At 43.8% G+C, this 25,952-nt stretch overlaps 1 protein-coding gene across 9 annotated transcripts in view; it reads right to left on the reverse strand.

The window, feature by feature from the left end:
• The window catches only part of LOC138768002 (periphilin-1-like), a 94,025-nt gene that overhangs the window by 26,486 nt on the left and 41,587 nt on the right, over positions 1-25,952 (reverse strand). For 7 of the 9 annotated variants that reach the window (XM_069945970.1, XM_069945975.1, XM_069945973.1 and 4 more), the window contains 6 exons: positions 25,181-25,542; positions 19,965-20,017; positions 19,642-19,869; positions 16,426-16,623; positions 14,935-15,087; positions 4,058-4,223 (listed from right to left, as the gene is read on the reverse strand). In XM_069945970.1, the coding sequence (XP_069802071.1) occupies positions 4,058-4,223; positions 14,935-15,087; positions 16,426-16,623; positions 19,642-19,869; positions 19,965-20,017; positions 25,181-25,542 (1,160 nt within the window). Of the gene's footprint in view, positions 1-3,788; positions 3,895-4,004; positions 4,224-14,934; positions 15,088-16,425; positions 16,624-19,641; positions 19,870-19,964; positions 20,018-25,180; positions 25,543-25,952 lie in introns of those variants that run through there. The other 2 variants (XM_069945979.1, XM_069945980.1) reach the window with 2 other exon arrangements.

Genomic DNA, 25,952 nt, shown 5'->3' on the forward strand with positions numbered 1-25,952 from the left:
AGAGGAGGTGAGGGGATGATAGAGGAGGTGAGGGGATGATGGGGGTGATAGAGGAGGTGAGGGGATGATGGGGGTGATAGAGGAGGTGAGGGGATGATGGGGGTGATAGAGGAGGTGAGGGGATGATGGGGGTGACAGAGGAGGTGAGGGGATGATGGGGGTGATAGAGGAGGTGAGGGGATGATGGGGGTGACAGAGGAGGTGAGGGGATGATGGGGGTGACAGAGGAGGTGAGGGGATGATGGGGGTGATAGAGGAGGTGAGGGGATGATGGGGGTGACAGAGGAGGTGAGGGGATGATGGGGGTGACAGAGGAGGTGAGGGGATGATGGGGGTGATAGAGGAGGTGAGGGGATGATAGAGGAGGTGAGGGGATGATGGGGGTGATAGAGGAGGTGAGGGGATGATGGGGGTGATAGAGGAGGTGAGGGGATGATAGAGGAGGTGAGGGGATGATGGGGGTGATAGAGGAGGTGAGGGGATGATGGGGGTGATAGAGGAGGTGAGGGGATGATGGGGGTGATAGAGGAGGTGAGGGGATGATGGGGGTGATAGAGGAGGTGAGGGGATGATGGGGGTGATAGAGGAGGTGAGGGGATGATGGAGGTGATAGAGGAGGTGAGGGGATGATGGGGGTGATAGAGGAGGTGAGGGGATGATGGGGGTGATAGAGGAGGTGAGGGGATGATGGAGGTGAGGGGATGATGGAGGTGAGGGGATGATGGAGGTGAGGGGATGATGGAGGTGAGGGGATGATGGAGCATCGGGGGTCTAATGGGGCAGAAAAATCCTATTCAGACCTGAGAGGGATCCGGGCAGCTGTCAGTGAACCGGGCCGGCGAGGACTGGTGGTGCGCGGGGCTCCCCGCTCCGGGCTGTGACAGGAGTGGAATGCGGCCTGGGAGATGGGGCAGCCCCGGCGTCCACCGCCCGCCGCCGCCGCCGCTGTTTCCACCTGGTGGCCCTGGACGCCGGGGCTGCCCCATCTCCCAGGCCGCATTCCACTCCTGTCACAGCCCGGAGCGGGGGATCCCCGCGCACCACCAGTCCTCGCCGGCCCGGTTCACTGACAGCTGCCCGGATCCCTCTCAGGTCTGAATAGGATTTTTCTGCCCCGATTAGACCCCCCGATGCCCCATCATCCCCTCACCTCCATCATCCCCTCACCTCCTCTCTGCCCCCATCGCCATCGTGATGCCGGCGCTCTCGGGTCCGGCAACCGCAGGGGGGACAGCATGCAGCAGACGCTGCTGTGCCCTGCTCCCCCTGCCATCAGCCTTACTCTCTCCATCTTCCCCCCGCAGCATCTCCAAGCCCGTTCCCCCACAGAACGCTGCTGAGCTGCTGCTGGGGGAAAGAAGGAGAGAGCTGCGGTGACTGGTGCCGGGACATTGCTGGGTGATGTCCCGGCACCCAAAGCAAAAGTTTATTAAATTTCCCGGCGGGGGGCGGGGGGGAGAGAGAGCTGCACACAGTTCTCCTGTCCACTCACTGTGCGGTCTCTCTCTCCTCCCCGGTTCTCGGGCTGGGACCTCAAGAAAATGGCGCCGCCACCCGCCCCATGTACTGTAGCTGTGTACTGCGCATGTCTATGCACATGCGCAGTACACAGTGACGGAGCCTCCAGTGAAGTGAACCAGACGGACTCCGTCGGTTCACTTCAATGATGTGGAGGTGCCGTATAGTGTCTGTGTGTGTGTCGTGAAATGACGTCACACACAGACACTATAAACATGGCAGCCCCCTGTGCAGCAATACATTTTAGAAAAAAATACTGAAACACTGCATTAAAAAAAAAAAAAAACATCCTACAGACTTATTTATACTTATTACTTTTCATTAAAAAATTATCAAAAATGTGACACTGTCCCTTTAAGTATTATTAAAAGAGTCCATAGCAGACTCTAGACCGTTAGGAGCACTGCCCCGAACCAGATTAGCACTATAGGGGCAGGCAGTGCTCCTAACGGTCTTACTGGACCATGGAGCAAACTACTAACTGCACTGGAACATCACCAAGGATGATGGTAAGAGTAAATGTATTTTTCTCCTCGGCATGTCCTGCACAATAGGGACATATCAGGTTAGATGCATCTGAACTGCTGATAGTTCGAACTTTAAAAAGCTGTTCTATTCTGACCATTTTTTCCTTCATGAGCTGTATTCTTTTTTGCTGGACCATTTGGAAAGTTGTGACTCCTTGATGAATTCTATTCTATTTCATTTTCTATGTAATTAGAGATGAGTGAAACCGGAGCATGTTTGAGTCAGATTGGCTAAAGACATTGAATGCTGCCCTAGGGAATCTTGGTGGATATGGTGCAGTGAAATGATAGAATCAGGGATTTGATCAAATCCCGGGAAATTATGAAATTTCCCAAGGGATTTGATCAAATTACTGACCCCTTTCAGGGAAATGATGGAATGAACTCTATACCCGCTTTGCTCATTTCCTCCTGCTCCCCGTCCGCCATATGCCTGCTGGGAGTTATGCCGCTCTGCTCCCAGTGTGCCCCACCCTGCGGCATGCCTCCTGCTCCCCCGGTCTGTCCGCTCTGCTCCCAGTCTGAACTGACGCCTATGCCTGCCGGGAGGTGTGCCACTCTGCTCCCCGTCCGCCCCAGTCTTGTGAAGCACCTGTTTTGACAAACGGGACCTACACATTATTAGGCATGTCATTTTAATAACAAAATATGTGCTTTGGGATCCTTTGATACAGCTAACTTCGTGTTAAAGGACTTCTGTCCATGCGTGTTGACTCCAGGATATGTAGAAGTATTCAGGAATTAAAAGCCACACAGTTAATTTGTGCTGAGCAATTCATGAGTGCCCAGCCAAATTGGAAGGAGGTGGTCAGAGGTACAGTGGTACCTCGGTTTAAGAGTAACTTGCTTTAAGAGCTCAGTATTTCAAAATTGTGACTTGGTTTAAGAGTATTGTTTTGGTTTAAGAGCTCCCTCTACTGAGTGGGAGGGCGAGTTGGGGAGGGGCATGGTCTATAGTACTGTGCTCTGACCCAGGAAGTCTGCCTCACCTTCCAAATCATAGCAGATCCACTTCAGGCTGGGGCTTGCATCAGGGGACAGTACTGTGGAGGTAATCCCTTCATAGCTATAACCCCTCTCCCTCTCTGGTCCATGCTGGACACACACCCCTTCCACATTGCTGTCATGTAACCACACAGACCTCTGACAGCAGCCCTGCTTCTCTATTCTAGCCTGTTGTACTACGCTACTGCATTATGGGGATCTGCAGTTCCATCCTCTATCTACAAACTGCTGCTGTTTTTTCAGGTTTATGCAGTTACTATACATTATACACCACATGCTTATTGCTATACTGTACAGTAACTTATATGACATATTCAGCTGTTTATAAATGTTTGTTTCATTTGTTTTACATGTTATTCAGAATATAAAATCATTATTTTTGGGGTGTGGAACCAATTGTCTGCATATCAGTGATTTCTTATGGGAAAATTTGCTTTGGTTTAAGAGTGGATTTGGATTACAAGCACAGTCCCGGAATGAATTATGCTCGTAATCCAAGGCAGCACTTTACTTGATATGGTTTACACAGACAGATTTATTTGACAGATGTTTGAAGCCAAAGTCAGGAACAGACTAAACAGAGATCAGGTCATAAAGGAAAGACTGGGATCTATCCTCTTTTTAAATCCATTCCTGGCTTTGGCTTCCAAAATCTGTCAGATAAATTTCTGTGCAAACGCACCAATACTCAGGCTAATCTCAGGGTGACAAGAAAAAACTCTGCAATAATACCTGGGATGGTTTAGACAGAATAAGATCTCTTTAATGTGTCATCCACCTCTTTACCGGAACGTCATATTACTTTATTTTTTTTGCCCTTCTCTTTATTGTGTTGCATAATTCTCTGAAAAAACATAAAAAACCCTGTTTATTGCACAGGCAGAAAAACACAATCAAAATATTTCCCAGTCAACAAGTAAAGTTTGCCAACTATAGAAATAATCAAGAATTTACCATTAGGAAAAAAAAATAAAAATTCAGACAGACAATGTCTTTTCTTCATGCACCTGAGTCATAGTGGTCTATGAAGTTATTCAGTTGTTGCACGCAGACTCCAGCCATCTCTTGTAAGGTGGAGCGCAGAGCGGTGGTCACAGCAGCCTCCATAGAAGGGTCTTTTTTCAGCAATGTGCTGGCCACAAAGGCAAATGTTTTGCAGTCCTGAGCAAAGGCCTGGAAAGAAAAGTAAAATGGTTTTAAAGAGTTGGCAAAAGGCTTGACAGACAGTCTTCGTGCCATTGATCAATGTGCTAAACCAGTCACATATGATAAGTTGTTCCTTCCCCAGCAAAGCTTCCCCCCAGGGTGGAGCACGCCCACTAGTCCACCTATCTTCCCTTCCCTTGGATGTTTTGAGGAAATAGTATAAAGCCTGAAGATTTTGGTGAGTGCCCCATATCTTTGTCTACATTGTTCCCATTTCACTGCTATATCGCTTTTGGAAGCACCGCGTTATCAGGCTCAGTAAGTCTTCTTCATGCGAGCTGTGCTTCACCATAGCGGAGTGGTGCTGACTTCACTCCGCTTCCTTGTAGCAGTGTTCCACCTCTGCCACGGAATGGCTGAGCAGGCCTGCCACATCACATCTCTAGTCCTGTTTAATCCTGGACACCAGTAAACTGGAGCTGCAAAATGGGGGCAGCATTGTTTTTTTTTATCCCCCCCCACCCCCTTAACAGCAGGTTAGATTCTTCCAACCTACTGATAGTTTCCCTTTAAGGTCATGAGAAATGGAGGTCTAGGCTTGTGACTAGCCCACACTGTCAAAGAGTAATCCTTTTCTGTGCATCAGTGAAGGCTCTTTTGAAAATAGGAATGCGTAAACATCTAAGTAGAGAACTCAAGCGATAGTTATTCTATGGTGAGAGATCTGTAGCTTCAAGATCCTTGAGATTTTTAATAAGCATAACATAATTCCATTTATATGTGTTAGAGGGATATTTGGTTAGCTTTATTTTTTTTTAGGTGAGAGGTAGGAAAATATTGAGGTGAGAAGTTTGTAAATCATGTTAAGTGAATTTAGGTGGGCTTAAGGGGTTCTTTACTAACTTTGGTAAAGTGTTATCTATGCTTTTAAGATTTTAGGGGGCAATGAAGTTTCTTCCAAAACCTTGTTATAAAGGTTTCCTTCCTGAACTGTGACCCCCTCCTGTTGCCATTCAACAGTACAGACACTTTCCCACAATCCCACTTTCCTTGCATGTGAAGTGAAAACCAACTGCCAACACTAATGGACAGATCAGGAGACTGCAGTTAAACTACACATGAAAGAACCAAGGTAGTGGATGCCCAATGGGCCATAACCAAGACAAAAGGTTATCAAAACTAAGCAGCACATGGGGGAATAGTGAGTCTATATCTCTCAAACAAAAACACTTGAAGAAATTATTGTACATTTGAAATATGTTTCAGTTAACATAAAGCATTAGTGTAGACCTGGTTTTCTTCATGACACCTCCCCTTTAACCCCTTAAGGACGGAGCCAATTTCCGTTTTTGCTCTTTCCTTTTTTCTCCTGCTTGTGTTTAAAAAACCATAGCATTATTTCACCTACAGACCCACATGAGCCCTTATTTTTTGTGACACTAATTGTACTTTGCATTGACAGACTTCATTTTGTGGCGTGGGGGGTTGACACCATTCGCCCCATGGTAAACTAACATGTTATTTATGTTCCTCAAATCGTTACGATTACAATGATATATAACTTGTACAACTTTTATTTTTATGCCTGTCATGCGTCATTAAGGGGTTAAGCTACAATTTACCTTCCTGCAGGCATAAATAGTAGTAAATTCGTAGGACGTGGGAGGCAATTCCTTCTACACGCTATTTGCAGTTAAAGGGGTTATCCAGCGCTACAAAAACATGGCCACTTTCCCCCTACTCTTGTCTCCAGTTTGGGTGGGGTTTTGAAACTCAGTTCCATTGAAGTAAATGGAGCTTAATTGCAAACCGCACCTGAACTGGAGACAACAGTAGGGGGAAAAGTAGCCATGTTTTTGTAGCGCTGGATAACCCCTTTAAGTAGCTTTTTTCAGCAGTGTCAAAGATTTTAACTAGAAGTCAGTTAGCTTAACATCTGTAGAAGATAATGGATCATCTAAGAATCAACAATTTGATGGATCTAAACCGGCATGGCTTCATTAACCCCTTAACGATATCGGGTGTAGATGTACGCCCTCGCAGGGTGGGCTTTAACGCAAATGGACGTACATTTACGCCCGATGTTTCCCCGATCGCTGTGTGTTCACACGCAGCGATCGGGGAAGATGGCCTGCTATAATGTATAGCAAGCCATCCCTGCTTGTCGGCACGGGGGGTGATTTAACCCCCCCCCCCCCCCGTGCCGACAATCGCTGCTATATGCTGATCAATACAGATCAGCATATAGCACCTAAATGCAGCTTTCCGGGTCATTGGTGACCCGGAAAGCAATGGCGATTGATGCTGTCCGAGACAGCACCAATCGCCATAAGTGTCCGGGGAAAAGATGGCGTTGATGCCACCCCCATGATCACCGTGATGGGCTGGCCAGTTCCCCCCCTATATCCTACCGCCACTGTCTGCTGATAAGTGCCGCACATAAATGCGGCATTTATCAGCAGCTCCTTTCTTGGCGTAGGTATATTTTTCTTACTATTAAAAAAAAAAAAAAAAAAACCACAAACGTAAAAAACACTACATTACACCACACTACACAAAATAAAGTTTTACACTACACATTTACATACCCCATATACTAGTCCCCGTATAAAGATGGCCCCCAGGGTGTTTTTGGCGTCGGACGCATGCGTTATTGCCTCAGACACCGAAACAGCCAGTGAGGATGAATGGGGGGATCCTTTTTCCCTCCATTCATCCTCATTATCATCCAGTGACGTGTCTGGGGGTAGCGTAGTGTACGCTGCCCCCCAGACACGACTTTTCCACCAGTACCGTCCCAATAAGACGACGTGAAATTCTACAAACACTGTGAGAGTACCTCAGGGTACACTTACAGATTTAGGGTACGTGTACACTGCAGAATGGCGAAGGATAACCCTTTGTGCATTCCGCATCTGGCACCTGCCGGCGGACTGATGCCTCTCCACCCGTGTCATAGACTCCATTCTATGCACGGGCGGATTCAGTCGTCTGTGCAAAGAATGAACACGTTCATTCTTTGGACAGAGGGCGGAATCCACCCGTATATAGAATGGTGTGTGACATGAGCGGAGACGCGCGCTTGCATCAGTCCGCCGGCGGGTGCCAGCTGCGGAATGTACAAAGGGTTATCCTTCGCCATTACGCAATGTGCACGTACCCTTAGAGTGTATGAAGGAAGGGACACCCAAATCCAGCCCCCAGGTGCCCCCCCCTCATTCTCAGAGTTAGTGGGAAGATAGTTTGGGAACTGATCTTCCCACTGCTGGATAAAGGTTACCACCTGTACGGGGATAACTTTTATACCAGCACCCCCTCTTCTGGTCCCTCGCTGCCCGAGCTACTATGGCTTGCGGCACGATCCGAACATATCAGAAGCAGTAATAGCGCCCTAATATTAAGCAGCCATGTTAGATTCCTCATGGGGTGTAGTTTCCAGAATAGGGTCACTTGTGGGGGGATTCTACTGTCCTGGCAGCACAGGAGCTTTGTAATTGCGACATGGCCTCCATCCTCCATTCCAGCCTCTAAATGGCGCTCTGTCCCTTTGGTGGCTTGCCCTGTGCCCATATGGCACATTATGTCCACATGTGGGGTATTTTCGTACTCAGGGGAAATTACCCTACACGTTTTGCATTCATTTTTTTTAACCCCTTGTGGAAATGGAAAAAAAAATCAAGGCTAGACCAACATTTAGTGTAAAAATTTTTTAATTTTTACACTAAATCATTGATCGTCTTGATTTTTTCATTTTCACAAGGGGTTAAAAGATAAAAAAACAAACACAAAATGTGTAGAGCAATTTCCCCTGACTACGGAAATACCCCACATGTGGACATAAAGCGCCATACGGGTGCAGGGTAAGCCTCCAAAGGGAAGGAGCGCCATTTGGCTTTTGGAGGCTGGATTTGGCTGGAATGGATTTCGAGGGCCATGTTGCATTTAAAAGGCCTCTGTGTTGCCAAGACAGTTGAATCCCCCCACAAGTGACCCCATTATGGAAACTACACCCCTTAGGGAATGTACCAAGGGGTGTAGTTAGCATATGGACCCCACTGGTGACTGGCACAAATGTGGCGTGAAAATTAAAATATAAAATTTTTTACACTATAATGTTGGTTTAGCCTTAAATTGTTCATTTTCACAAGGGGTTAAAAGAGAAAAAAAAACACACAAAATGTGTAGAGCAATTTCCCCCGAGTCCGTAAATACCCCACATGTGGACATAAAGCGCCATGTGGGCGCAGGGCAAGCCTCCGAAGGGAAGGAGCGCCATTTGGATTTTGAAAGCTGGACTTGGTCAGAATGGATGATGAACACCATGTCGCATTTACAGAGCCCTCGTGCTGCCAAAACACTGGAAACCCCCCACAAGTGACCCCATTCTGGAAACTACACCCCTCAAGGAACCTAACAAGGGGTGCAGTGAGGATATGGACCCCTTGATGACGGGCACATTTGTACCGTGAAAGTGAAAAAATGAACGTTTTCCCTTTCACAGCACATTGTTCCACATTTGTGCCCGTCACCAGTGGGGTCCATATGCTCACTGCACCCCTTGTTAGATTTCTTGAGGGGTGTAGTTTCCAGAATGTGGGTCACTTGTGGGGGGTTTCCAGTGTCTTGGCAGCACGAGGGCTCTGTAAATGCGACATGACCCTTGAAATCCATTCCAGTGAAATCCAGCTTCCAAAAGCCAATAGGCGCTTCTTCCCTTTGGAGGCTCGTCCTCCGCCCGTTTGGCACTTTATGTCCACATGTTGGGTATTTCCATACTCGGGAGAAACTGCGCTATACGTTTGGTGTTTTATTTTTCTTTTATTCCCTTGTAAAAATTAAAATTGAAGGCTAGAACAACATTTTAGTGTAAAAAATAGAATTTTTCATTTTTTACACCACATTGTTCTGAAAATCTGTGAAGCACCTGTGGGGTCCAGATGCTCACCGCACCCCTTGTTACATTCCTTGAGGGGTCTAGTTTTCTAAACGGTGTCCCTTTAGGGGTATTCCTTATGTTTTGGCACCCAGAGCCTCTGCCAACCTGAAGTGGTACAGTCAGAAATGACCAAATTAAACGGAGGCGTTGAAATTCACTAGGCGCTCCTTTATATCTGAGGCATGTGGTTGCGTCAAATAGCCCAATAGGGCCACATATGGGGTATTTCTATAAACTGTAGAAACGGGGCAATCAGTATTGGGGTGAATTTCTCTGGTAATAGGTTTATAATTATGAAAAATATTGGATTACAATAAAATCTCTGCACAGAAAATTCAAATTTCTTACACACTTAGCTTTTATTTCTGTGACTCCCCTAAAGGGTTAAAAAACTTTCTGGATGTGCTTTTGCAGTGTTTGGGGGGTGCAGTTTCTGAAATGGGGTGCTTTGTGGGGCTTTCTAACATACAGGCCCCTCAAATACACTTTAAACCTGAACAGGTCCCTAAAAATATCTGATTTTGAAATTTTACTGAAATTTTGGAAAATTGCTGCTAATGTTTTAAGCTTTCTATTGTCTAAAAAAATGAAAGATAGTTTAATAAATGCTGCCAACATAAAGTAGACATGTTGCTAATGCTATTTAATATATAATTTATGTGGCATAACCATTTTCTGTATAAGCAGAAAAGTTCCAAATTTGGAAAAATACTTTTTTTTTTTTAATAAAGATTCGTTATAAATATCGACTCCAATTTACCAGAAATGTAAAGTACAATATGTCACGAGAAAACCATCTCAAAATCAGCCGGATAGGTAAAAGCATCCCGAAGTTATTAGTGACTAAAGTGACAAAGGTCATATTTATAAAATTTGTCTCTGTCCTTAAGGCCATTTCAGGCTCTGTCCTTAACCTCTTAAGGACATATGACGTACCGGTACGTCATATGTCCTCATTAGCACTTCAAAGCGGGGCCGCGCGGCGCCGCGGTCCCGGGTGCCGCGTGTAGCCCGGGACCGCCGCTATTAGCGGGCACGGTCTGATCGCCGTGCCCGCTAATTAGCTAATCGGAGGCAGCTGTCAAAGTTGACAGCTGCCTCCGATTACCGGAGGCAACCTTTCCCTGGTGTCTAGTGGGGGAGATCGCTCCTCCGGGACGTTGTCCCGGAGGAGCGATCTCCGTTACTGATGCCGGCCGGGGACTCGTCCAAGATGGCGCCGTCCCCGGCTCGGCACTCGTTTACTTCCAGCTGCAGCAGCCAAAAGCAAACGAGTGCCTATCTCATTGATCTCTGCAGCATATCTATGCTGCAGAGATCTCAATGAGAGATCAAAGTATATATACTAGAAGTCCCCCAGGGGGGCTTCTAGTATATGTGTAAACAAAAAAACAAAAAAAGTGTTGTTTATAGTAAAAAGCCCCCTCCCCCAATAAAAGTCTGAATCACCGCCCTTTTCCCAGGTTTTAAATAAAAGTAAACAAATAAATAAATAAACAAACATGTTTGGTATCGCCGCGTGCGTAATCACCCAAACTATTAATTAATCACATTGCTGATCTCGTACGGTAAACGGCGTCAGCGCAAAAAAATCCCAAAAAGCAAAATTGCGCATTTTTGGTCGCATCAAATCCAGAAAAAATGTAATAAAAAGCGATCAAAAAGTCGTATATGCACAATCAAGGTACTGATAGAAAGAACACATCATGGCGCAAAAAATGACACCTGACACAGCCCCATAGACCAAAGGATAAAAGCGCTATAAGCCTGGGAATGGAGCGATTTTAAGGAACGTATATTTGTTAACAATGGTTTGAATTTTTTATAGGCCATCAGATACAATATAAGTTATACATGTTATATATCGTTTTAATTGTAACGACTTGAGGAACATGCATAACAAGTCAGTTTTACCCCAGGGCGAATGGCGTAAAAACACAGTTCCCCCAAATAAAAGAAATGCGTTTTTTTTTCCAATTTCACCACACAGAATTTGTTTCTGGTTTCGTAGTATACTTAATGCAAAAATTCAGTCTGCAGTTGCAAAGTACAATTAGTGACGCAAAAAATAAGGGCTCATATGGGTTTCTAGGTGGAAAAATGCAAGTGCTATGGCCTTTAAAACACAAGGAGGAAAAACCGAAAACGCAAAAACCAAAATGGGCCCCGTCCTTAAAGGGAACCTGTCACCCCCCCGTGCCGGGGTGACAGGCTCCCGACCCCCCGTTAGAGCCCCATATACTCACCTAATCCCGCCGGGTCCCGCTTCTGGAGGTGGTCGGGTGACGGAGATCTCAGCTGCTGCAGCCTGACGCGCGCGCTGAGAGATGAGTCCAACACCCATAGAGAATGACGGAGCGCTGGACTCTCCGGCGGGATTAGGTGAGTATATGGGGCTCTAACGGGGGGTCGGGAGCCTGTCACCCCGGCACGGGGGGGTGACAGGTTCCCTTTAAGGGGTTAAGGGACAATCATGTCAGACTAAGCTCATTAATTTCTTTAAATAAGTCTCAAAAGTGCTGGACTTCAGAAATATCTTTGATATCAAGTAAAACAAAATCATTTTCCATATTACTGACACCTCCAGGAACATCAACCCTATTGCACACATTTGTGTCATCAGCAACAGACAAACCTTACCTACCAACTCTTCTCCTATGTCACTATCCTTACCTACCAACTCTTCTCCTATGTCACTATCCTTACCTACCAAACCTTCTATGTCACTATCCTTACCTACCAACTCTTCTCCTATGTCACTATCCTTACCTACCAAACCTTCTCCTATGTCACTATCCTTACCTACCAAACCTTCTCCTATGTCACTATCCTTACCTACCAAACCTTCTCCTATGTCACTATCCTTACCTACCAAACCTTCTCCTATTTCACTATACTTACCTACCAAACCTTCTCCTATGTCACTATCCTTACCTCCCAAACATTCCCCTATGTCACTATCCTTACCTCCCAAACATTCCCCTATGTCACTATCCTTACCTACCAAACCTTCTCCTATGTCACTATCCTTACCTACCAACCCTTCTCCTATGTCACTATCCTTACCTCCCAAACATTCCCCTATGTCACTATCGTTACCTACCAAACCTTCTCCTATGTCACTATCCTTACCTGCCAAACCTTCTCCTATAAGACTGGATACAAGAAGTGGTCACAAGGGTCTGTTCTGGGTCCTGTTCTTTTTAATATGGTTGTAAGGGATACAGAAGAAGGTTTGGTAGGTAAGGATAGTGACAAAGGACAAGGTTTGGTAGGTAAGGTTTATCTGTTGCTGACGACACAATAGGAAATAGGGCTGGTATTCCTGAAGGTGTCGGTAATATGGAAAATCATTTAGCTTTGCTAGATATGTGGTCCAAACAATGGAAAGTTCAATATTTCCAAATATAAAATAATGCACTTGGGGAGGAGGAATCCTCTGAGTATTATATCGGCAGTTCAGTGTTGGCAAGGAATTCAACCAGGCGGAAGGAAAAGCTAATTGTATACTGGGCAGTATAGCTAGAGGTATAACTAGTAGGAAGAGGAGATTGTGATCCCACTGTATAGGGATCTGGTGAGGCCACATCTGGAATACTGTATCCAATTCACCTACAGAAAGATATTGATAAAATAAAACAGGACCAAAGACTGCTACAAAAATGGTGGAGGGTGTCGGGAAAGACTTAAGGATTTGAATCTGTATAATCTGGAGGAAAGGAAAGAAAGGGAGGACATGATCAAAAACTTTAAATATAATAAAGGACTAAATAAGGTTCAGGAGGAAGTTTTAAAAATAACGGAACTCAAGAGCAAGGGGACACAGTGAGAGATAAGTTGGGGAAAGATCAGAAGCGATGTGAGAAAAGAAGAAGAAGAAGAAGAAGAAGAAGAAGAAGGAAAAGAAGAAGAAGAAGGAAAAGAAGAAGAAGAAGGAAAAGAAGAAGAAGAAGAAGGAAAAGAAGAAGAAGAAGGAAAAGAAGAAGAAGAAGAAGAAGAAGGAAAAGAAGAAGAAGAAGGAAAAGAAGAAGAAGGAGAAGAAGAAGAAGAAGGTTTAGTTATGATGAAAAAAATTGTCAGTGGGAGAGGTTCATGGAAAGTGGAAGTGGCATTTATCCCTCCCCTATAAAAATGAATTTTCATCAAAAAATTCAAAGATCAGGAGTAGGCATCACACATCGCTGTTGGTTGTTAGAGGTGCCCCATCAAGTGCCGTCATTAACAGCTGGTGGTGGGTTTCAGAGTGGCTGTATTGGATGTCCATCAATGATAATAAGCATTTTTGGCCAGAAAGACAACATAGACAAGTTTTATACAGGTCAATATGAACTGTGCAGCATGTAAACTTCTAGATGGTGGTGAGAACTCCACATATCAATAGGGGAAAGACAATAGCACTTTAAGGGTATAAACCCACACACCGTATAAGCAGCGTATTTACTGCTGCGATACGCAGCAAATACGCAGCAAACACGCAGCAAATACGCCGCAAAAACGCAGCAGATTATATCTAAATAACTGAACACAGCATCAAATCTGTACTAACAAATCTGCTGCGTATTTGTTGCGTATCTGCTGTGTATACGGTGTGTGGGTTTGTACCCTCAGGAAGAAAGGCTTATAACATGTTCATTATAGTATCACACATAGCTGTAAAAGACACTGGGAGGCTTTGTATACACTCTTTTAATCTATTATCAAGATCTTAACACTATGTTTCACAACTCTATTTTAGCGGCTAGTTATCTGACCTTAAAAGCAAGTCTGTGTCATCTGAACACAGTCCGCAAACCCTCAGCATTGTTTATTATAATTTTTCAATCCACGCATGCTCCAGGGGTCTAACAAACTTTATCAGGGTTTGGGGCGCTGTTCGAGCAATCCAATTATGTTGAATCGTTAAAGTGTCACTGTTGTTATAACTTTCAAAATCTAAATCAACAGTAGATGGGATATAAAGCAAGTTTACAATATACATTCATTATTTTTTTGTTGTTAAGATGATGTAAAACAAAGCTGAACTTACCAGAAATCCAGGTCCAGTCTCCTGAAGACAGCTATACTTACTGTATCCAGGTCCAGTCTCCTGAAGACAGCTATACTTACAGTATCCAGGTCCAGTATCCTGACAAAATGCACAAAATCCCAGTCATCTTCGCACTCACTGAGAAGTCATGTGATTGATGCATTGAGCTGTGACACTCTGTACTGGCCGGGACTTACTGCGTTTAGTGTCTTTTTTAACCAAACCAGAAGACTAAAAAGCTTCAGGAGACTGGACTTGGATATGAGTAGGTTAGTTCTAAAGCATGAAAAAAATAAAATTTGTGAAGGTAAACTGTAAACATGCTTTCACATCCCTGCTGGTTTACATAGTTTAACGACAGTGATCATTTAAAACAGTGAAGCTTTTGATTGCTGGCATTAGTTTAGCGGACCTCCAGCCCAATTCTTGTTAGAGTAGCCGATTAGGAAGGTGCAGTGGGCCTTTGCTGTTTAAATGAGGCAAATAACGGAGAAATAACTTTCTGCTCTAAAGGCGAGTATGGTAATAATCTTAGCATGTTCAAAGAGTCCATAATTAGTGTTGAGCGGATCTGTCAAAATGTTTGTGTTCAGTGACGAGTCATGGCAACTTCACAACTCAGGGGGAGAGCAGGGGTCCCAAAGCCTACAGCGCTGAAGAGGCACAGGAACAGGTAAGTAGCACATGTTTATCATGTTCCCCCCGCCTCCTGAAAAATTATGAATTTTGCCAGAGTTCTCTTTTAAGATTTCAGCTTTATTGTAATGGAAACTCACCACTTCAATCTGTTCTTTCCTAGCCAAAATAAAAGCTGTACGCAGTTCTCGTGCAGTGTCAGATAGAAGACAATTCACAGCAGGTCCTGTGTTCTCTTGTTCACTGATGCTAGAAGACACCATAGACTCTGATGGCATATCTACCCAGCAGCCCTTTAAAATTAAAAAGACAATAAGTTGTTAGGGACAGACATGATCACGCATTGTTGTTTCTATTATGTTTTTATTTTCTAATTAGATTTTCTTTTTTCAAACATAGAAAACTGTTGTCAAAAAGAGACCACCTGCTCATCTAGTCTGCACCGTTGAGTATTTCCCTTCTTATAATTTTAGGATAGATACATCCAGTTTTTGTAGATTTACCAACCACATCTGCTTATCATCAGGGAAGAGGAATCCTCTAAGTGCATTATTTTACATTTGTAAACATTGAGCTGCAATTTCCATTGTTTGAACAACATATTTGGTGAGCTAAATTATTTTCCATATTACTGACACCTCCAGGAATATCAACACTATTGTACACAACCGACAATCGTTACCCAACAACCCTTCTCCTATGTCACTATCCTTACCTACCAAACCTTCTCCTCTGTCACTATCCTTCCCTACCAAACCTTCTCCTGTCACTATCCTTACCTACCAAACCTTCTCCTATGTCACTATCCTTACCTACCAAACCTTTTCAAAAGTAAACACATTAAAAAGAACCAAACCCAGAACAGACCCCTGTGGCCTCTCCCTAGCTAGATCTTTTGTGATCAATAACTTGAGAAGTTGGATGCTGCCCTAGTAAGCATTAGGCTGTAACCGGAATTTCCTGGCAGCCGTAGGGCGGCATCCAACTTCTCCAGGAGTCAAGTGCCGAGCATTCAGATTCAGTAAATGTGGCCGAACCAGAACAGTTCTACAGTTCTGCTTAACACGAATTATGGACTAAACTACTGTGATTGAAGATACAAAATCCTACTTAAAGCATCAAGGAAATGAAGTGGTATTACCATCTCAGCTAGTTTGCCTATCAATTGGGGATCACAAGCTGATCACTGGGGCTCCTCATCAATCCTGAGAATTGAGACATAGGCGTCCTTGCAGTGAATGAAACATTTGGCTAACCCTAAGAGAATGAATCACAGGTGAAGTGAGCACTCCATTCACAGCTGGGATGATCATGCCTTCATTCTCACGATAGGCTGGGGTCCCAGCAGTCAGCTGCAATAAAGAATTGTGGATTGGGATACCCCTTTATGTTAAAAGTGTATTCCGATGTCAACCAACATAGCTATTTGCCTCCTACTCCAGATATGCTGAGGGAAGGTGCAGACATAATCAGGAGGAGGTGGCAAGTTTGCTTAAAAAAAAAATTTAAATAAAATTTGCTAAATATTTACCTATAAGAGTCCTACGAGTATAACTATGTTGGTAGAGATACCCCTCTAAAGGGTCTCTGGTGCACTTTAAGTAGAGTAAGCCAAATTCAGGAATATATACCAATAAAGGGATCTGATCAGTTTTCTCCAAGTAGTCTTCGCCTCTGTCCTGGTTGCTGCATAGTCTCTTTCCCACAAATGATTCTCCTTCCCTTTGTTCCACGCCAACATCTTTCTCCTCTGAATGGGCCCTTTTCCCAGGATTCACCCTCACTGGCACTACTTCTTCCTTTATAAAGTGCTCAGATCGAAGAGTGTCCTACAACAATTGTAAGTTACAAAAGTTACAGCACAAATCAGTTTAAAATGGCTGTTATATATAATACACACTTACGCACAGCAGTACCAGCCATGATAGCCATCTGGACTTGCCGATTTATGTCATTGCCAAGTTCAGAAGATTGTCTGCAATAAGTTGAGAATCCCAGGTGTAAGAGGCTACAGCTAGCCAGTACTGCTTGTAATTTAGAGCATTTGCTTCTCAATTTGGCGCAATTTCTCTGTGTAAAAGGGTCTTTAGCCACCAGAGAAGGGATCTCATTACTGGACAGGACATATCTTCTGAAGAGAGATAAGGGATTGTGATACCTTGAAGAGGAAACCTCACTGACCCCCAGGACAGACATGGACTCTCTTCAAAACATCTGTCTTGAATAAAAAATTCTTACTAAGAATATTTCTCCACTTTTCAAAACCATTCCTGGCTTTGGCTTAAAAAAAACAAAAAAAAAACGGTCAGATAATCTGTTTGTGTAATGGGGCCTTAGAAGGTACTCAGGGGTAAGGAGGACACGTGGGAGTGCAGAAGAACCCACAGGAAGATTTTCTAAATGCCTGAGACAAGATCCAACTTGAGGTTTATCATCTGTTTGTACTTCCTATATAGGTATCTATACGCCTTAAAAGGGAACCAATCAGCCCAATTGGGGATTAAGGTGCTTTTTTCGGTTATACAGCTCCTGCTGCAGCCGCGGCCGGTATATGCCGCGGCTGCTGCAGGAGCCGTATACAGTGGTTCAGCTAACTATATCAGCCCGATTGGGCTGATTGGTTACCTTTAACTGTTCGACCCCCAAATATGGTTCTTAGGTACACTGGATACCTGGGAAGGATTATGTAAAGGTCCTGACCTTGCTGGCATACACAGCCCTCGCAAACTGGTTCTTCTTTATCAGTCTGTGCTGTACATGCTTCCAAATGCCTGAACAGTTTGAGGGAGCGTTATAAAAGCTGTTTGCTATGGGCACCAAGGAGAATATTACTATGACACACCCATTTCACCAGAGCAGAAAGAGAAATAAGAGGTAAGCTCAGATTTGTGACTATGGCGAACAAAAATAATCTAACTATAAGACCATTTTGGGCTGAGAAGGCTTTTTGTAAAAGTCCTGGTTTGCTGGACATGCACGGCAAGCAATAGAATATATATAATGAATACAGTGGTACCTCGGTTCTGAAACTTAATTGGTTCCGGAGGGCAGTTTCAGAACAGAGTAGTGTTTTCCCATAGGAAATAATGTAAATGTGTTTACCTTGTTCCAGCAGCCACCAATAATTACAATACAATGTATTTTACATTGAAAAGTGCCCAGTTTAATCACTACAGAACAGCATTATACTGTACAGTACATTATAAACAAGAAACACTCAACAAAACCAGCAATTATAGTACTAACTCCTCACTCATCCTTTACTGTACAGAGTCCCCCCCACCCCAGCACTGTAATGGATGGGAGATGGTGGTGTACTGACTGTACTACTACTACTGTGCTGTATATGCACTCCAGCAGTCTTATACAGTACTATACAGGATGGGAGATGGGGGTGTACTGACTTTACTACTACTGTAATCTATATGCACTCCAGCAATCTTACACAGTACAGAATGGGAGATGGTGGTGCGCTGACTGTACTACTACTGTACTGTATATGCACTCCAGCAATCTCATACAGTACAGGATGGGAGATGATGGTGCACCGACTGTACTACTACTGCACTGTATATGCACTCCAGAAATCTCATACAATCCACACAGCGGAATCAGCGGTATCCCCACACCGATGCACAGCTCCCCTCCAGGTCAGCTTTCATCCGGCAATTAAATGTCAAAAATAGTACAGCATCGCTTTCAGTGTAGAAACATCTTACCTTATTTGTGCCAAATGCAAATAAAAAGACAACGTTTCAGCTCTATAACAACCTGAGCCTCTGTCAAGTATACAGACATATAATACAAACTGTTTTTTTTATACACAGAGTAACCAATCACCATGCACAGTTTACACCACCAACCAAATCACCCATCATAATAGGCGGAACCTCCATCTGATTGAACAAGTCATTAATTAAATCCATATTGTAACCATATATTCATATAAACATCACAATTTTCAGTCCAGAAAAATACAAGTATAAAATACCATCACCGATCAGTGACTATCTCCAGCAGCATACGGGAAACCCCTTATCCGAACTGTGACACCGTGCACTCCCGACCGCTTGTAAACAGAGCTATCGCGGCTGCGCTCAGCTCTTCTCTCAGTTGGGTCGCTTGTGTCCATAGCAACAGACGCCTCCTTGATTCCTTCATTCATTCATTCGTAGATGATCCCGGTGACGCACTCCACTAAATTCCTCCTCACATCACGGTTCCACAGTTCGTTCTTCAAAACAATCTCAGAGTTCTCAGTTCAATCCATATTCACACGCAGTGCGCTTTCCATGGAAAACTTTTATCAACAGACAAGAGGTTTTCTTTATCACACCAGGGGGCTGGATAATTCATTACCATTTCAACGCCTCCACATCCAGGGCAAGTCCGTATGGCATGACAAAAATGGGGTTAATCAGTCTACACCGTAGTTCCACAAGGCATATAGCTTACGGAGGATCACTCCCATATCTATCTTCTGTCGGTAATTCTTACTTCATGCTAAAACCTGCTTGACTGCTTGATGGTGCAGTCAATGACAATGAGACAAATGAGTCATCTGGTAATGATTGTAATCTTGGGGAAATCCATTTTTGGGCAGTAAGAGGATAGAAAAATAGTAATTCCATCTATTTCTGCAGGCATATATATTTTACTTTTACATAGATGCTTTTAGAGCAGAGCGGTGGTCAGTAATCTAGACAAACTGTCAACAATTAGAAGAAAAGAGCAGCATAACAGGAGGTGGCGAATTTGCACAAATATTTAACCTACATGTGTAAGGGTAAAAACTAATCATGTACAGTTTACAGCTCCGAGAAACCCCATCCATTAATAATACAGACCTCTTTCTTGGTGTCAGTGGTCTCTGTCTTTATGTCACAGACAGTTGGTGCCTCGTTTCTGTGATCAGAAGGCGCAGTTAGGATTTCTTTCACTGTGCTTTCTACCTTTACATCTTTTTTCACACTCTCTAGCTTTGCAGCCTGAGGTGATGTCTTCTCACAGTCTTGTGAAGGTCTGGCATCTTTTTCAGGGCTTGGAGCTTTGGAGGACTTTGTCTCACCTGCATCCTGTCGCACATATTAGATTTATAATTACAATGGCAGGTTTTTTTTTTTTTTCTTTTAAGTATAACAGAAGATAAAAATTTAGAAAGATGTCTTACCTCCGTTATGCCTGGAGTTAATGTTACAATTGTGCGACCAGGGTTATGGATCACTACAACAGAAAACACAGAGAATACACCAGTTTTCACAAGCACTTTACTTTGTCTTAATTAATTTAAGGGTATAATGTGCAAATATATGAATGGACAGTACAGAGATCTTTGTAGTGGTCTTTTTACACCTAGACCTGTAACCATCACAAGGGGGCATCCTCTACGTCTAGAGGAAAGAAAGTTTCACCACCAGCACAGACATGGTGCTTTACTGTGGAACTCTATATTCTTTTCTGTAAGAGCAGTCACACTAAAGAATTCTCTATATTCTTTACTGTAAGAGTAGTGAGACCGTGGAACTCTCTATATTCTATACTGTAAAAGCAGTGAGACTGTGGAACACTTTATATTCTTTTCTGTAAGAGCAGTGAGACTGTGGAACTCTATATTCTATACTGTAAAAGCAGCGAGACTGTGGAACACTTCATATTCTTTTCTGTAAGAGCAGTGAGACTGTGGAACTCTATATTCTTTCCTGTAAGAGCAGTCACACTAAAGAATTCTCTATATTCTTTACTGTAAGAACTGTGACACTAAATAACTCTCTGCCACAGGATGCTGTCATGGCTGATTCATTATATAAGTACAGGGGAGGTCTGGATGCTTTTCTTTATAATATATTACAAGTTATGTGCACTAGATTACATGCGATAGGACGCTGATCCAGGGATTATTTTGATCGCCATAGTGGAGTCAGGAAGCAATTTTTCTCCCTGTGATGGGGAAGTTGGCAACAGCCTCATAAGGGGTTTTGGCTTTCTCTGATTAGATCAACCTTGATGGATTTGCTCTTTTTCAACCTTATTAACTATGTATCTATGTTACAAATCATGTCTAGTGTGTTGTTGTCCTACATGCTGAGGATTCTACACTTGCAGTGTCCCCCAAAAACACTACTATTGGGAAATGTTATGCTGTTATCCTGAGTACCTGTGTATCCTGAGAACCTATCTGCAGGTATCTGGCTACTAAAGTAAGCCCATGTGCAGGTAAAGCTGAGCTGTGATTGGTTACTGTGGGAAATTCATACCAGTTTTACAGTTTAATAAATCTGGGCCATTATCTCTATATAGCCACACTAACATACACATATATAATATACTAGAAAATGTACCCGGCGCTGCCCGGGTATAAAGTGTCAGTGTGTTAATTAGATTTGTTCTAAGGTGCCCAGGAGGCCAAGCTAAAGTAATTGTTTAATCTGAGTTAATCAGTGGAATTAGTGTATACCTGTAGTGCATAGTTGGAAGGGTTCTGTATACCCACAATGTATAGTTTTTAGGGGTCTCGCATATCTGTAGTGCATAGTTAGGGGGCTGTATACCTATAGTGTATAGTTGAGGGAGGTCCTGTATACCTGCAGTGTACAGTTGGTGAAGGTCCTGTATACCTGTACTGTATAGTTCGGGGGTCCTGTATACCTGTAGTATATAGTTGGTGCTGTATACCTGTAATGTATAGTTGGTGGAGGTCTTGTATACCTGTAGTTTACAGTTTGAGGGTCCTGGATACCTGTAGTGTATAACTGGTGGAGGTCTTGTATACCTGTAGTATATAGTTCGGGGGTCCTGTATACCTGTAGTAAATAGTTTGAGGGTCCTGTATAACTATAGTATAGAGTTGGTGGAGGTCCTGTATACCTGTAGTGTATAGTTTGGGGTCCTATATACCTGTAGTATATAGTTGGTGGAGTTCCTGTATACCTGTAGTGTATAGTTTTGGGGTCCTGTATACCTGTAGTGTATAGTTTGGGGTCCTGTATACCTGTAGTATATAGTTGGTGGAGGTCCTGTATACCTGTAGTATATAGTTTTGGGGTCCTGTATACCTGTAGTGTAAAGTTTGGGGTCCTGTATACCTGTAGTATATAGTTTTGTGGAGGTCCCGTGCACTTGTAGTGTATAGTTTTGGGGTCCTGTATACCTGTAGTGTCCTGTATACCTGCAGGGTTGTATTTACCCGTATGGCAGTGTTATTCAGTCACAGTGTGTCGGTATTGGTCATGTCTGGTATGGGGGTGTTATCCAGTCACAGTATGGCGGTATTGGTCAGGTCTGGTGTGGCGGTGTTATCCAGTCATGGTATGATGGTATTGGTCAGGTCTGGTATAGCGGTGTTATCCAGTCACAGTATGGCAGTATTGGTCAGGTCTGATATGATGGTGTTATCCAGTCACAGTATGGTGGTATTGGTCAGGACTGGTGTGGCGGTGTTACCCAGTCACAGTTTGCCAGTATTCGTCAGGTCTGGTATGGCAGTGTTATCCAGTCACAGTATGGCGGTATTCGTCAGGTCTGGTATGACAGTGTTATCCAGCACAGTATAGCGGTATTGGTCAGGTCTGGTGTGGCGGTGTTATCCATTCACAGTATGGCGGTATTGGTCAGGTCTTATATGACAGTATGGCGGTATTGGTCAGGTCTGGTATGACAGTGTTATCCAGTCACAGTATGGCGGTATTGGTCAGGTCTGGTGTGGCAGTGTTATCCAGTCACAGTATGGCGGTATTGGTCAGGTCTGGTGTGGCAGTGTTATCCAGTCACAGTATGGCGGTATTGGTCAGGTCTGGTGTGGCAGTGTTATCCAGTCACAGTATGGCGGTATTGGTCAGGTCTGGTATGGAGGTGTTATCCAGTCACAGTATGGCGGTATTGGTCAGGTCTGGTATGAAGGTGTTATCCAGTCACAGTATGGCGGTATTGGTCAGGTCTGGCAGTGTTATTCAGTCACAGTATGGTGGTATTGGTCAGGTCTGGTGTAGCAGTGTTACTCAGTCACAGTTTGGTATACCTGTTGTGCCCTGTATATACATGTACTGTATGGATGGAGTAGGGGGTCCTGTATATACATATACTGTATAGATGGAGTAGGGGGTCCTGTATATACATGTACTGTATAGATGGAGTAGGGGGTCCTGTATATACATGTACTGTATAGATGGAGTAGGGGGCCCTGTATATACATGTACTGTATAGATGGAGTAGGGGGTCCTGTATACATGTACTGTATAGATGGAGTAGGGGGTCCTGTATATACATATACTGTATAGATGGAGTAGGGGGTCCTGTATATACATATACTGTATAGATGGAGTAGGGGTCCTGTATATACATGTACTGTATACATGGAGTAGGGGGTCTACCAGTTATTACTGTGGATGTTGTGAGGCAGCTTCCCTAGCAACCATTGCTCCCTGTGAAAATGAAAGCAGTAATCCTATTGGTTGCTAAGGCTCCAACTGCCGTGTCTGCTGCAGCTAATTATATCACCTGTGTTTGCAGTGAGGAGATTTTCCCATTCATCTCTATGGGGCGCCTCTCTTTCCCCTCCCCCTCCCCTCCTGTACATCTGGCGGGTACGGGACCTTCGCAATAACCTTCCCGGGCACCCAATGTATCTGTGTGCCAAATTTGGGGTCAAACGGTTCAGGCGTTTGGAAGTCTATAGAGGACAGACAGACAGACAGGAAGGACAGACAGACAGGAAGGACAGACAGACAGGAAGGACAGACAGACAGGAAGGACAGACAGACAGGACGGACAGACAGACAGGAAGGACAGACAGACAGGACGGACAGACAGACAGAAGGACGGACAGACAGACAGACAGGACGGACAGACAGACAGACAGGACAGACAGACAGAAGGACGGACAGACAGACAGACAGGACGGACAGACAGACAGACAGGACGGACAGACAGACAGAAGGACGGACAGACAGACAGAAGGACGGACAGACAGACAGACAGACAGGACAGACTGACTTTGATTTTTATGATATAGATATTAGAGTTAATATTAAACATCCATACAGAAAAGAACCAAGGGAGATGGATACTGAGAGCTGCAAATATTATATATATATATATATATATATATATATATAAATAATTTAGATTACACACACACACACACACACACACACACTTATTATCAGTTCAGTAATAGTTGCCATATAACACAAGTTATATGCTCACTAGATTTACTTTACACATATATTTAAAGCGTACCTGTGACTAAAAAACTATTGACTTGAGAAAAATTTTAAGTGGTCTGAGTTAAGGATGAGTGAGTTTACATTACTAGCAAAGCCCTTGCTAGGCTAAGGGGTCGGCTTGTCAGCCGGCTGACTGAACTCCGTGCTGCTCAGGACAGTTCAAAGTCGATCATTTATTACCTTGTATATTTGTTTATCAGTTGAAACTCAAAACATTGATTAAGCAAAAGGTGTTGAGTACAGGTCGTCCTGACAGGACTCGATCAGCACATCACATTTACCTCACATTCCACTCAAACATAACTTTTGGTATGTTGCTTCCCATGGTTATACTAACAATTCCTTCCATGCTTATCTATTCAGTCTCCTTCCCCCAGTTCTCTGCTGCTGCTTTCTACTGAAGAAACAAAACTGTGTGTGAGCCTCTTTCTCTGTATCCTCCTCCTCCCCCCAAGACAGCGGATGTAAACAAGTCCCTGACTGTCTGTTTCTGCAACATTATAGCTTCTTCATCAAGTGATTGAGTTAATCATTAACTTGACTTCAGAATTACAAAGAATCTACAATGTTGTAAACAAGTTCTGGGCAGGCTTTATTTACATCAGCCTTCTCAGAGAGAGAGGAGAGAGAGGAGAGAGAGAGGAGAGAGAGAGGAGAGAGAGAGAGAGGAGAGAGAGAGGAGAGAGACTGAATAGACAACATGTGAGGGTGCGTTTAGACTACGGAATCCGCGCAGATAAATTCCGCCGGATTTCGCAGCTCGTACTCGCTCACGGCTGCACGTCTTTCTGCCGGCTTCTTAGACACCTTTCTATGGGCCGTCTGATTCTGCTATCCGCCAAAAGAGTTGACAGGTTAATTCTTTCGGTGGAATGCGGAATCTGCCCATGCATTGAATGGTGCCTACGGCACGGGTGGAGAGGCACGCGTGAGCGAGTACGAGCTACAGAATCCGGCGGAATTTATCCGTGAGAATTCCGTAGTCTGAACCCGCTCTATGGAAGGAATTGAACGTCTCACCTTGGACAGCAACATATCAAAACTTATGTTTGGGTGGAAAAAGAACGAGTAGACAAGATAATGCCGCTCCTATTTAAAGCCTTTCTAAAAAACACAACTAATGTGATTTTCCCACTGTTGAGTAACTTTTCTTTAGTCTACTTACCTTTTTCTGCTGGTTGTGGGGTGCTGTTCTTCACACGAATTTCATTTTCTTTCTTGTAGGACTTAACAGTTTTATGGGAATATTTCTTAGGTGGTGTCGCCGAGACATGACCCCGATATCGTGCAGATTCTCCACGTCCTCGCTGGTAGGCACCACGGTAATAAGTCTCTTTATGATAGCCACTATCATGACGGCCCCCTCTGTTGTATACCGGTTCCCTATGCTCTCGATAATCATTGAAGGATTGGTTTTCCTCATAGAACTCCTTGTAAGAGTGATCTGAATACTCCATAAATTGACTGTCATTATAACTTCTATCGTGGCAGTGGTTGTCATGGTATGACCCATAGTTGTCGTGATCTCTGAATAAAATAAATATTAGCAGATAATTAATTTGCTGTTGTATTCATCTGCCGTGTGCTGCATACTGATATCTACCCCAGCGTCAAGGCAGTGTATAACTCTGCTATAGTTTACAGCTGGTACTAGCCATGGAGGCCCCACCCCCATTTACATAAACTCCACCCACTTTTTCAAACCCGATAAAAAGCCAACATTTTCACATACAACATTTGAGCAACTTTGAGAAACTTTTTTACCAATACCAGGCATGCATCGAACAATAAATTCCCCCCCTACACTGTTATCACCAAGCCATCATGGTGCAGATTTATCCAAAGATTGTAAAATGGGGTTTACATCAGCTTCTATTTTATACAATTTGATAAATCTGGGCCTTTGTCTTTTGTATAATGACTATCCTAAATAGTAC

The sequence above is a fragment of the Dendropsophus ebraccatus genome, chromosome 11 (assembly GCF_027789765.1).
Source record: "Dendropsophus ebraccatus isolate aDenEbr1 chromosome 11, aDenEbr1.pat, whole genome shotgun sequence".
NCBI classification, from domain to species: domain Eukaryota; kingdom Metazoa; phylum Chordata; class Amphibia; order Anura; family Hylidae; genus Dendropsophus; species Dendropsophus ebraccatus.